The 13686-nt window shown below is 54.5% G+C and overlaps 1 protein-coding gene across 2 annotated transcripts in view; it reads right to left on the bottom strand.

Annotated features, from left to right (window-relative positions):
• Cuedc1 (CUE domain containing 1) overlaps window positions 1-13686 on the bottom strand; it is an 86335-nt gene that overhangs the window by 18986 nt on the left and 53663 nt on the right. For both annotated transcript variants that reach the window (XM_076543093.1, XM_076543094.1), the window contains exon 2: window positions 1175-1829. In XM_076543093.1, the coding sequence (XP_076399208.1) occupies window positions 1175-1549 (375 nt within the window). In that variant the 5' untranslated portion in view covers window positions 1550-1829. The remainder of the gene's footprint in view (window positions 1-1174; window positions 1830-13686) is intronic.

Genomic DNA, 13686 nt, shown 5'->3' with positions numbered 1-13686 from the left:
AGACTCACTTGGGCTGCACAGGGAGATCCTATGTAAAAAGAGGGCCGGGTGTGGCTGGGTGACAGAGTGCCCCTGTGGCATGTAGAGGCCCTGGGTTCGGGGCTGGGGTGTGGCTTGGTGACAGGGTGCCCCTATGGCATGTAGAGGCCCTGGGTTTGGGGCCAGGGTGTGGCTTGGTGACAGAGTGCCCCTATGGCATGTAGAGGCCCTGGGTTCGGGGCCGGGGTGTGACTCTGTGACAGAGTGCCCCTATGGCATGTAGAGGCCCTGGGTTCGGCCCTCAGTACTGGAAGAACAGAGTGCAGTTCCTTCTTATCTTCCGGTCCTTGTCTCATGCATGGCTCTTATACTAACTGCATGCCTCACCTCAGCCTGAGAACTGCATGCCCTTTTAGGCTGGGGGTTGGCTGGGCACAGAACTCCTGAAAGGGGCCGTAGAAAACCAGCCACCCCCACCGGCGGGCCTTGATTCTCTGTGGCTGGCCGTGCCCTCCACCCTGGGAATGGCTCTCTGCTTATGTGGACCTGAGGGCTGGAGCTGAAATACTCCTCCCAGGTCCCCCCACTCTGCATTCATCTCCAGCTCCCTGTCTGTAGGGGTCTCCCCACTCTTCTGCGAGGAGGGTATGGCCAGCCTGACTGGTCTCTCACCCTCTCTGGTCCTGGGGCCAGTTCGCCTTCTTGGCATGAGTCTCTCCCCTGCTCACGGCTCTCCCACTCGGGTTCAACTCCGGCCTCCAACCCACACTAGCCTGTGAGCGCCACAGACATCGTCTGATTGCACTGGCTAAGGAGATACTCTGCGGTCCAAGAGCCTTTCTTGAAAAATATATGCCAGAGACTTCAGTCTTGAAACTGAGGGGTCAGATGTTGGAGTGGGGCCTAGGCACCTACATTTTAAACAAGTACCTTACTTAGTCCGGGGTCTTGTCCTATCCCTAGCATACCAATGAGTGGGTGCTTGCTTTGCTGGGTGTTTGTTGAATGACTGCATGATTGCTATCCATAATATAGGTCACTGCCTGATCAAAAGTTTCTCAAAGGAAAAGAGAGATACCTGGTTAGAAGCCAGCCACCCCGCAGGGCGGGGAAGGGGTGGAAGTGGGGGGCAACCCAGAGCCGCTAAGAGAGACTGGACCACGACCGAAGGTGGATTGCCCGACCCTGACTCTACCTCTGGCGGGATGCTGTCCTCCGAGTCCGAGCTGTCTTCATAGGTGCTGCCACCACCGGCCTCCAGGTTCATCTGCAAGAGCTGGTCGATGGTGGCGTCCACCGCACCGCTGTTGGCCCGCAGCACGCACTCAATGATGTCGTAGTCCATGTTGGGGAACATGGTCTTGAAGTCGTCCATGGCCTGGTTGAACTCCAGGCGGCGCACCTGGCGGGCCGGCCGGCTGTTGTTGAGCTCCTGAGGGGCTGCGCTGCCATCCCCGGCCCCGGCCCCGGCCCCCGCCCCCGCCCCGGCCCCGCGAGCCCCGGTGGTCCCGCCGCCGCCGCCGCCGCCGCCGCCGCTGCCGCTGCTGCTCCTACGAAACAGGCTGGTCATCTTGCAGAGTCGCTGAGGAAGAATGTTTCTGACAAGCCAAGGAGCCGCCGGCCAGGGGTCCCTCCGTCAGCCACTTGCTTGCTCCGCGGGCTCAGAAGACTCACTCCCGTGCTTCCTGCGTCCACAGGGATGCCTGGCGGGAATGCACGGCCCGGGCTGGGGGACAGGGTCCGGGGTGGTGGCGGCATGCGGACCTTGGCCAGGCTGTGGCTGTACCGCAGATCATCCGCATCCTGGAGTCATCCTGCCACAGGGGGCTGCAACGGACTGATGGTGTCACCTGAAAGGAGAGACAGGGTCAGAAGCAGAAGCAAACAAACTCTTCGGTGGTGGGTTGTTAGGAAACGAGGTGACACCCACCCAGCCTGGGGAGACCTGCTTCTCTCTGTTCTCTCTCCAGCTGTCATATCTAGCCTAGTTTGGGTGCTGGGGAAGAACCAGGGCTTTGTGCATACTAAACGTGTTAATAGGTAAATAAATAAGCCTAGGAAAAATATGTATGTCTATTCTTTGCTATTCATTTCTTTTGTTTTGTTTTCATTTTTTGTTGTTGTTTGAAGATAGGGTCTCATCTAGCCCATATTGGCTTCAAACACAAGTGTAGCTGAGGCTGGTCTTGAACTCTTAACCCCCACCCATCTCCTTCCAATGCCCTGCCTCAGCCTTCTGAGGGCTAGGATTACAGCCATATACCATCATGCTCAGCTTCCCAAAACTGTCCTGAAGAACCCTATGCATTTAAGTCTAGTTCATAGTCCATCTCTGTTCCCTGCCGCAGTCAGCCTAGCTGGTACCCAAGGCTAGCGCACAAGGATACACAGACAGGAATGAAAGGCATGATTAGGGACTGAAATCCACAACAGAATACCACCCAGCACTCTCAGCCAGGCACTGAAATGGTCACCAAGGCGCTGGTGACATCGGCGCTGCTAGACCAAGGAGAGAGGACAATGTCTAAAGGCACTCGGTAAGGGGCTGGGGATGCAGCCCACCGGGTGGGGTGCTTGCCTAAGCCTGTGTGAAGCCCCCCAGTTCTGTCTCCACCACTGAACAGAACCTGGCCTGGTGGAGCATGTATGTAATCCCAGCATTTGGGAGGCAGAGACCAGAGGATTAGGAGTTTTTGGCTAGCCTGAACTAGAGAACGTGTCTCCAAAAACCAAAACCTGGAGCCAGTGAGATATCTCAGTGGGTAAAGGTGGTTGCCAAAGAGCCTGACCTGAGTTCAGTCCCTGGGCCTGCCATGGTAGGAGACAACTGACTCCCACAAATTGTCCTCTGACCTGCGCGCGCGCGCGCGCGCACACACACACACACACACACACACACACACACACACACACACAAATAAAAACAAACCCAATAAACCCAAAATCTGGCTCTGACTTTCTCCACCTTATCCCAAGATTTAGTCATTCTGGCAGCTTGTAGAAAGTGGCAGGGTCTCACTCTGTAGCCTGCTGACCTCAAGCGCACGGTTCCTTCTGCCTCCGCTCCCTAGTATAGTGGTACCACATGCAGCTCATGCAGGGTATTCTTAAGCTTGATGAGTCAGATGCAAACCTAGTCTCTGTTTTCTAGGATGGGAGCCATGGCCTTAACTGCGGATGGAGAAACTGCCATGTGAGCAAATCCTTGTCACATTCAGAGTGGCCACACACTGGCTGTTATGATGGGAAAGACAAGATCCGAGGAAAGGCGTGGCAGTGGGGGCCACCCCACTTGGGATGGGAAGACCCATCAGTGCCATTAATGCTATGACTTAAGGTCAGCTCTCATACTCCGGAAGTGGCTTCGAGTACCAAACACACTGAGTTCCAAACATCTCACTCCCTCCCTTTCTACAAAAGGACAGGAGCATCTTCAAGGAGCCCTAGTCTGGGTGCCTGCCTATTGCCAGGAAAGGGGGTTAGATTGGATTTTCAGAACTTTTTAAAAATTACATTGATTTTTGTGGTGGGAGTGGCACCCATGTGCTAGAGCACACATGTGGAGGTCAGAGGACCGACTTGTGGGGGTTAGTTAGTCCTCTCCTTCCATCATGTGGGCCCTGGGGATCAAACTCAAGTCATCAATCTTGTCTGTAAGTGCCTTTACCTGCTGAACCATGTTGCTAGTTTTGTCTGGTTGGTTGGTTGGTTGGTTGGTTGGTTGGTTGGTTGGTTGGTTGGTTGGTTTTTTGAGACAGGGTTTCTCTGTGTAGTCCTAGCTATCCTGGAACTCTCTCTGTAGACCAGGCTGGCCTGGAACTCATAGAGATTTGCCTACCTCTGCCTCCCGAGTGCTGGGATTAAAGGCATGTGCTGCCACCGTCCAGCTCTGTTTATTTTTAAAGACAGGGTCATGTAAGTCCAGGCTAGCCTTGAACTCACTCTGTAGTTAAGGATGGTCTTGAACTCCTAATCTGCCTGCCTTCACCATCCAAGTGCTGGAATTACAGCCATGTACCACCATGCCCAGCTAGTGGATTGGATGTGAAAGTGGAAAATTACAGGCACACAGGTTCTGAATAGCTAGCGGACACCGAGGTCCCTTCCTGCCCTGAGAGAACTTACTTAATGAGATCATGTGCCCACACCATGTACAGGTATTTGATCCTTGCACATGCTCCCATGTGTGTGAGCTTATTTTACCAGGTGATTAAAACATAAATTCCACTATGCCATTACTTTTATCTAATTAAGGGCACACTGTGGGCATCTTCCCACATCAGGACATAGAGACCCACCTCATCGTGTTACATGCTTGAGCAGTGGCCGGTCAACAGAGTGAACCATTATTTACCGCCCCACTCCCTTGATTTCCTGCCTGCCCAGAGGAGGCTATCACAGCCGGGGAAGGAGAGCCATGTCACAAGGAGAAAGAAGGGTGACTTCAGGTGATCAGCCCAGGGATTTGGTTATGAGAATGAACCCAAAGAAGGTTGCCATGGATGTGTGGCTGCAACACCCAATCCCCTTCTCCCCTCCTGCCCTCCCCTCCCGCCCACCCCTACAGTAGGAGGTCTGAGGCAGCTCAGTGGTTCCGTTAGGAGTGCTCCACTCTGGAGGCCTGCACTGAGGTCTCTAACCTCTGGGCCACCAGGCCCCAGAAGCCAAGACCTCCATGTTGTTACACATAGGGTCAGAGGCTCTGGCGGAGGCCCTTGAGAGCACAGTCATCGACTCCCTGCCCCTGGCGTAATTCAGCCAGAAAGATCAGAGGCCGGGCTTGTCACTCTGCCAAGGGCGACTCCATGAAGGAAGAAGCCAAGACCTGGTCCACAAAGACAAAGAAGAAAGAAGATGGGCTTCCATTCATGCCATGAACTTCTTCTCACAGGTCCCCTGGGTGCTTGCTGGGCCTCTGAGTGTTCAGACGGCCCTGAAAGGCATTCTGGAATCAACTGCTGGCTCTCCTGTGGGAATTCCTGTCCCTCTGTTGCCCAGAGCCTTCCTCTTAGGGGCTCCTTACCCCGTTTCCATGCCAAGGAACCGAAGTGGCTCTCAGCCTGTGTCAGGTGTGGCAGGCTGCCCCACAAGGCTGTAGGGGTGCATGGCTGCACTGCCCTTGGGAGGGGTGTCGGGTATGGGGGCGCTTTCCCAGCCCCCGGCTACCAACCCAGGAATCCCTCCAGATCACTGAAGGATGTGTGAACTCTCCCAGCACAGGCCAGGCCCTGAGGCCTCGGCAGCAGGACACCCCAGTTCAGGTGACCACCCAAACCTGCCCGCCCCCCAAACAGTTGACGAGGAGCTCAAGAACATGGCGTGAGCAATGGAAAACCCTAGATCTTTCCACCAAGGCAGCTCTGTGGGTTTGGAGAAAGTGATTCAGAAACAGGAAGCCAGGGAAACAGGATTTGACAGACGGACGGACGGACGGACGGACGGCCAAGACTCAGAGACTCCCGACAGTCATGCTGTTGTAACTGGCACCACGTAGGGGCTAGGTTCTCAGAGTATCGTCCTCTCTGCTCCTTGTTAAACTTAAGCCAGCCTGAGGCCAGGGCTGAGACAGGCTAGCAGGAAGGGAAAGGATCAGCAAGTCCGGCTGCCTTTGTAGAAAACCCTGCTCAAATGAACAGCGTTTTAAAACTCACGGAAGAATGGGGGCACCCCGACCACCCAGGATCACGAACTTGTGCAGGGCACTTTCGCTCATCATCTTTATCAAAGCTCCTTTTATCTTTATTATAATTCTCCAGCCCACCTTCATTTTTACACCGGCAGGAATGAGTTCGGAGAAGTCAAGTAACTTGTCCAAAACCAGGTAGGACGAAAAACCAGAATTAGCATCCCACCTCCCAAGAGCTAAAATGCCAAGTAAGGCTTGCAGGGCTAAGAGCCAAGGAGCCTGAGAAATGCAGCCACGTGTGCCTCAGCTTAGGACATTCCATCAAAGGAAACATGACCCAGACAGCACAGGGGAGGTCTGCTGGAACTGCCCCAGACCTGGCTATGTGACCTTGGAGAGAGCAGGACACCTCTTTGAACCCACTGCTAGTGTGGGCACGAAAACAGGAAGGTGATTCCTGATGAGCTTGTGGTAGAGGAAGTGAATCAAACTTGCCAGGCCCGTTAGACCTCTCCCTGAGCGAATGGGTGTGGGTAACCTCAGGACCTGGAAGCAGAAACTCCATACCTGTCCTCCCCCCAGGGCCCAGGGAGCCAGGCCCAGAGCGGCCTGCTGCCAACCTCCGATTGGAGTGTGAGAAGTCGCAGGGCCTGAGTCACTTGGAGCCCGGCCCAGGGAGGTGGGCAGGCTGCCCCAGTGTGGCTCACCCAGCCTTGTCCAAGGTCAACCCAGCCAGCCTCCTGCCTTAAGAGGGCCTGTTCATGAAGGCTATGGCCTGCTCTGCCCCAGGGGTGAGGCAGTCTGAGGACCAGAGGGCTGGGCTCACAGCGGACCCCGGGAAGGCTGTGTGACTTGGGAAAATGATTTCAGGCTTCCGAACCTCAGCTCCCTTGCTGGCAGAAGCAGTGTGTATGTGGGAGGGATGCTGGGGTGGAACTTATGTGGGTTCGTGGGATGGAGGAAGTCCCTGCTGGGACAGGCCGGGATGAGCTGGTCACAGGCCTTGGGTACACCACGCTACACTTGCTTCCTGAGTAAATCCTGTGGCTTTAAGTACCCTTTTCCAGTAGCCTGCTGGCTTTCGCTCTTGGATTTCCTACAGACATTCCCTCCACCCCACACCTATCCAGTCTACTATGGCCTCCACCCAGGTGCCCACCAGCGGCTCTGACAGAGTGGGTCAGTCCAATCCAGCCTGTGCCTCCTGTCTGTATGCCAGCTCTGCCCAATCAGCTTCACAGCTGAGGTCAAAGCTTTGGGAACATCTTTAAGAACATATCCCTTACACACTCGATTCAATCTACAGTCCCAACCTTCCTTGCCTTTAAATGGTCCCTCGGACATGGTGGCTTCTCACCCCTTGCCACCTCTCTGCCTCCCTGGGGACTGCACGTTATGGTGGCATGTCTTTCCTTACCTCCCAAGCCCCTGGTGGCTAGTCAGACCACCTCCCAGAGCTTCCCTGTGGCCTGGCATGGCCCCTGGGCTCCTGCCATCAGATGCGTATGTATGGAGCTGAGCATGTAGTTCAGTTGGTAGGGTGCTTGTCTGCCATGCAGGAGGCCCTGGGTTCGATCCATAGCACTGTACTAGGCAGGTGTGGTGGTGCACACCTGTAATCCCAGCACTCAGGATGGACATAGGGACAAGAGGACCAAAACTTCAAGGTCATCCTCGGTTACACAAGTTCAAAGCCGTCATGGGATACAAGAGCCCCTGTCTCAAGAAAGAAAAAAAAAAGTAGACACCTATGCCCACAGGTATACCCACAGGGAGACACACGTAGACACAGACCCAGACGGCTGCCTTGAGCAACCCATGCGCTTATCACGCCACCAACAAGCCTACACTCTCCCTCAGGGCCTCGGGCTCTAGGAAGCCACTGTGTTGCCATCCCACAAATCCCATAGCTCCTCTCTCCCTCCTTCTGGTCCCTGCTGCGGCACTCTGGGGGGGGGGGGGGCGGCTCTGCAGACCCAGTCTGCCTCCCAGCATCCCTTGACCTCTGCTCCGCTTTGTCATCCTCTGTCACAAACATGATAGATGGTACGCTTGTCGGTGGCCATCTTCTACCCCAGACCGGAGTTCTCCAGGGTAGATTTGCTGTACCCAGTGTCGCAGCGGCACCCGGCACAGTCAGTCCGTACCGGCCAGGCGGGCATGCAGAGCAGCAACCCGCGGGGGAACACAGGATCAAACGGTGGGCGTCTAAATTAGCCCTCTCTTCTCCTCTGCTGTCTTACTGCCCCCTGCCACCTACAAGGCCCAGAGAGGGGCTCTAGGACCCCATTTCCCAGACAGAGTGACTGAGGCTAAGTTGGTTCAGCTCCTGTCCCACAAGCTGTCTCTGCCTGTCTTCAGGGCCTTCTCCTTGGCACCCAATTCTGATGGCTACACCCATGTCTGCTCCAGGGATCAGGGGACAGTCCCACTCCCATAACTGACTTGATTTGCATTTTTTCCCCAAGCAGGCACAGGGTCAACCTAGAAATGTGGGGGGTTAGAACTTGAGACCCCAGGAGGAGGTTTGAGGTATGAGGCTTCCTCTCTAGCCGTGAGGAACCTGGATAGTCTTTAAGGGGCTCCTTTCTTGCTTAGGAACCAGGCTCAGCCCAGTGACTCCACCAGGCCAGGCCACTAGGTGGTGTCCCAGGGCCCAGGCCACAGCGGCTCCAGGGAATGGGCTAACCGCAGCTGCCCTCCCAGAACCTTGTTGTGCCCTGCCCCCACCTCGGGACCGCCTGGAGGACAGCAGAGCCACCCGATAGCACAGGCATCTTAGAAACGAGGGGGGCAATGCGTGGCAGGCGGGACACCACTTTCTATGCTCTGTCCTCGGCAGACAGAATTAATCCACCCAAGCATTTTGTCTTCCAGTGCCCACCCGGACTAGGGACCCTGTGCAGCCAGGTGCCGTGGCAGGGGCCTCAGGGCAAGACATCTGAAGGGTGACATCTGCACTCTGCCCACCCGGGAGGGGAAGCAGGGCCCAGGCTGACTGCATCAGCAAGACTCCAGATACCAGGGCCAGAGGGGTCAGAATGAGGTCATGTGTAAACGTGGCTAAGTCCCGGCGAAACCTCAAGTGGGTGAAGCGGTGCGAGCCGGAGAAGCGGCTGGGCCCCCGGCAGCTGCATCCTCATCCAATTATCACCTCGGACACCGTGGGGGTGGGTGCAGGGCCGAGTCTGCCGAGCTCCGAGGCTTCTGAACTGAAGAGGCCCCAAACGGGAGGAGCGGGCGGTGGGCAAGCAGGAGGCAGAAGCTACGGTGGGTGTGTGAGTGTGCGCCCGGCGGGAGGGCAGGCGTGTGCGCCGCCAAGCGCCCTGGGGAGGAGGGGCCGCGCTGACAGAGGCGCCTTGTCCTCCGGCCCCTGCACAGGCTTGTTTTCTTCCCAAGCTATTAATGTCGCTGTAGCTTCAAAAGCCGGGTGACCTTTAAATGCCGAGCCTTCTGCTCCAGCCCAAGGCTCGGAAACGGCTTAATGGATACTCAGCCCCAACGGGTCACAGCTGCTGCGATGACAACAAAGCCCGCCTCATTCCCGGAGCTCCCAGGATGCAGCCACACCTGTGCCCATTCTTTAACCCGGGCACAGCGACGGGAGCAAGAGGCCAGGTCGGACGTGGGAGGAGGAGGGAGCCCCGGGGGTGGGGGGGCAACACTGTTGCCACGCCCGCTGTGTGACCAGCTTTGGCCCCTCGTCTCTCTAGTCACCCCCTTTTCACCTGTTAAACATAAGGCGTTTTGAAAGAGGGCAGCAGAGGGTAGGAGAGGTAAGAGTGGGAAGTGAGAGGGTGATGTGGGTCCTGCAGAGTCGGCCCAGCAGACCAGAGGACCAGAGTTCGGTTCCCAGCACCTACTCACTGGCTGGCTCACAACCCCTTGGAACTCCGGTTCCAAGGGATCCAAAATCCTCCGCTGGCCTCTGTGGGTACCTGCATACATATGGTATACACAGGGGCATGCACACATATACACATAAATAAAAATAAATTTAAAGAATAAATAAAATGGAGGAAAAAAGGCAACTTCCAAACTCTCTGCTACAAACAGACATGATTTCCAGGCTAGACAGCCAGCAGGGGTGAGGGGCTAGAGGGCCATATCTGCCTTCCCGGGGCTACCACGTGGCACAACTCCTCTACACCCCCACCTTCTACTTCAGTGGATCTGGAAGGCTAGGGCACTGAAAATACGCTTTTTTGTTGTTTTGTTTTATGTTGAACTCTTTAAAACATATGAAGAAGAAAAGTGGGGGAGAAAAAACGTGTGGGGGGGGACTTTTCCTTTCCACTCACACTTCTCTCTCCTTGTCAACATGAGTAGCCAAATGGACATGAGGATGAGGCACCAGGGCAAAAGGATCCCAGGGAGGTGAATGCCCCTCCCCCGTGGACAGATTTGGCCCTAGATCCTCAGGCCTTAGGACACCATCCTTCATCCCTGACCTGACACTTAGTGGCCATAAAAGGCGCCCCGCGGAGTCCAGCTCTGCCTCCAGCTGCTATGATTGTAGATGAAGCTCCTCAGGCATTCACAACATCCAGTTCCCATGCTAAGCTCATGGGAGGCTCACACCTGGAATCCCAGGAAAACGCTAAATGTTCAAAGCCAGCGTGTGCTACACTGGGAGAACCCAGTACCAAAGCATAAAGCAGGACTCTGTGAGTGTGTGTGTGTGTGTGTGTGTGTGTGTGTGTGTGTGTGTGTGGCGTGCGCGGGAGGGGCGTGGGGAGCTTTAATCCTAGCACTTCGGGGACAGAGGCAGGAGGATCTCTGTGAGTTCAAGGCCAGCCTGGTCTACATTGTGAAACCCTGCCCCAGAAATAAAGAAAGAATCAAGAAACAGGGCCAGTGGGGTAGCTCAGGGAGGACCCGCACTTGCTACCACTCCTGATATCCTGAGTTCTAGCCCAGGGATCCACCTGGAGAAGTGGGCTGATTTCTGCAGGTTGTCCTCTGACCTCCACAGGTGTGTTTTGGTGACCTTAAGCACACACACAAACAAGTGTAAAAAATAGTATGTTTTTAAAGCTAGTCATCCTAGGTCACACCTGCAATCCCAACACTAAGGTTGAATCAGGCAGACCTCTGTGGATTCAAGGCCAACCTGGTCTAGATAGTGAGTGAGAGGGCAGCCAGGGCCGCACAGTGAGACCCGGCCTCACATGAATGGTGGCGGCGGCACAGCCACCCTGACTAGCTCCTGCTGCCGGGGCCTCTTTCCTCACCAGGCAAGGGCCTCGTGTGTGTGTGTGTGTGTGTGTGTGTGTGTGTGTGTGTGTGTGTGTGTGGTGTGTGTGTGTGTGTGTGTGTGTGTGTGTGTATGTGTGAATGCTCTTCATGTTCCCTGTAGCCCTAAGCGGTCGGTGTTCTCCTGCCCTCTCCGATGGTACAGACGGGAAAGTGAGCTACAGAGAGTGTGAAACACTTGTTCAAGGTCACACGGCTAAGTGGCCAGGCTGAAATCTGAAGCCAAGCTGTCTGATTCCAGATTCAACACAACATCCGTCAGGCTGGAGAGCAAGCCTGTGTTCCTGGCACGGAGCACAGAATGGGCACACAGGACATAGTCCGGAACTGGGGGTGGCACTGAATCCTAGGGGGCAAACTAACCCCGGAGGGGCTGAGGGACGCTGGACGGGGGTCTGCCAGCTATGAAATGGTGCTCAGGTCCAGGGAACAGGGGAGCAGGAGGTCTGCAGGTCAGGTTTCACCCAGAAGGACAGAAAGCTTGCGTAGTCCCATTCCACCAGAGTTGTCAAGTTGCCTGAGTAACAGGCTGTTTAGCACCAAACCCTGGGCGGGTTATGGAATATTTCCACAACAATTTTTCCTTCTATCAACAAACCCCACCAGCTCAGCCAGCGGTTCGACTTTGGGCCGGGGAGATGGAACCTCATTGGGTAGAGAGGGGCTGCTCCCACTCCACCCAAGGAACTGGCAGCAACATGTACGTGCCTGGCATCAAGTGAAATGGTCCAGATCCAGACCCGGAGAACGAGCCACCAGCAGCTCAGGTGCAGGGCCAGGAAGCTGGGCCAGCTCCAGGAGTGAGCTCATGCTGGCTTTGGCCCAACCGCTTGGAGAGAGGAACCAGATGCCGGCCGGGGTCCTCCCCTGCAGGCTTTTCCACTGGTGGGACCTGCAAGGTCTGGCAGATGAGCCCCAGAGTCTGGACAGCAGCAGGAGCCATCTCCACAGTTCAGCATGGGAACATGCCTAGAAAATCTAGGCCAAGTCATGTACGATCAGGTGGGGTGCTCAGCTCAGGATGACAGAGGAAATCCTAAGGAATGACAATCTCAGCCCCTGCCTCTAACGGGCACACTGACGCACACTGTGCTGCTACACACTGATTTATGAGTCCCACCTCTGTGGAGTGTTCCCGTACTTCAGTTTGTAACTATGCCGAATATGGACTGAAAGGTGAGCCTGGCAGTCACCGGGTAACAGATGACTGGAGCTACTGGACGTGTCTTCCGGTAGAAGGCTGGTGAAATGAGGGTATGTTATCACCAACCATATACACATAATGAGATCCTATTCAACCATAAGCAGAAACAAGGCCTTTGGATGGGTCTCTTTTTGCTGAAGACTTAAAGGCACAGTGAAAAGCACCCATGAGTTTAGTGGAAACACTAGAGTGTGCTGTGGGAGGGTTTGGGAGGTCGAATGTGTGCACATGTGTATGGAGAGGGACGGAGAGCTGTGAGTTTTTATATACTTTCAAATGTTTGTTCACGTTCATTTACTAGCTTGAAAATAAGCAAACAGTCCAAAGAACATCAAAAGACAGCAGCACCAGTGATTTTTCAGGTGCACTGTGTGCATGTATACTATCTACAATGGCCAGCAGCTGTTTATTTTCATGCTGGGCATGGACCCAGGACCTCAGGCCTGATAGGCATGTGCTCTGTCAGTGAGCCATAATCCTGGCCCCTTGAGTTGCTTTTTGATGGTTATGATACAAGTATCCATAACTACCTGCTCCGGACTTGCTAAGCACCTGCCATGCATTATCTCATCCAGTCATGGCAACCATCACTCTGCCCATTTTATAGGTAAGGAAACTGATGCACAGAGAGGCTGACTGACGTACATAGGCTCACACAGTGGCAGAATCAGAATCTGAATCAACAGTGTGGTACTGAAGTCCATGTTCTGCTGTCTCCAACCTGCTACTTAAACTGAGGACGGCGACCTTAAACTTCCCATTATCCTGCCTTGGACTTTTAAATTTGGGGATTATGGGCGTGTGCTGCCACACCCATTTTCACAGGGTTGAAGATGAATGAATTTAGGACTTCCTGCATGGTAGACAAGCATTTACAAACTGACCTATTATACAATCTCTCTAATTAAAAAAACAAAACAAAAACAAAACAAAGCAACAACAAAAAAAACCCTCGGTGAAAACCTTTAATCCAGCACTCAGGAGGCAGAAACAGGTGGATTTCTGAGTTGGAGGCCAGCCTGGTCTACAGAGTGGGTTCCAGGACAGTCAGAGCTACACAGAAAAACCCTGTCTCAAAAAAAAAAAAAAAAAATTAAAAAAGGAAAGAAAGAGAGAACCAAAACCAAACCAAACAAACAAACAAAAAACCAAAAGCCAGCCAGCCTAGAGCTTGTCCGGCTTTAAGAACACCAGGCTTTGGACTCCCCACCAGCTCTACCTGCTGGATTGCTTGGGCAGATTTTCTCCAGGAACAGCTTGAGCTTCCCACTCCCATCATGCATTTCCCCTCTGCCCCAACCATGGTTAGGGACCTGCTCATTCCTAGCAGAGGACAGGAAGGGAAAAATGAAGGCCCCGGTGGGCAATGGGGTGTCAGGGTCCCCAGCACTGAGGGGGCAGGACCTTGGCTTGAGAGCCTGCTGTGGTTGGCGGTTACTGAGCTGAGCTGGAATAGGAGACCAAGGAACAGAGACAGTAAATGTGTGGCTCCTGTGTGGGCGCAGCAGACCCGATTCTGCAGCAGACCCCATTCTGCAGGTGTCTGGGTGACTTGCGTCTCTCAGCAAGTCTGTAAAACAAGGAGACCTATGCCTCTCGGGCGGGCCTTCTGAGGGGGACT

Source organism: Peromyscus maniculatus, chromosome 8 (assembly GCF_049852395.1).
Source record: "Peromyscus maniculatus bairdii isolate BWxNUB_F1_BW_parent chromosome 8, HU_Pman_BW_mat_3.1, whole genome shotgun sequence".
In the NCBI taxonomy this organism is placed as follows: domain Eukaryota; kingdom Metazoa; phylum Chordata; class Mammalia; order Rodentia; family Cricetidae; genus Peromyscus; species Peromyscus maniculatus.
This window is presented reverse-complemented; position numbering and strand designations above follow the sequence as displayed.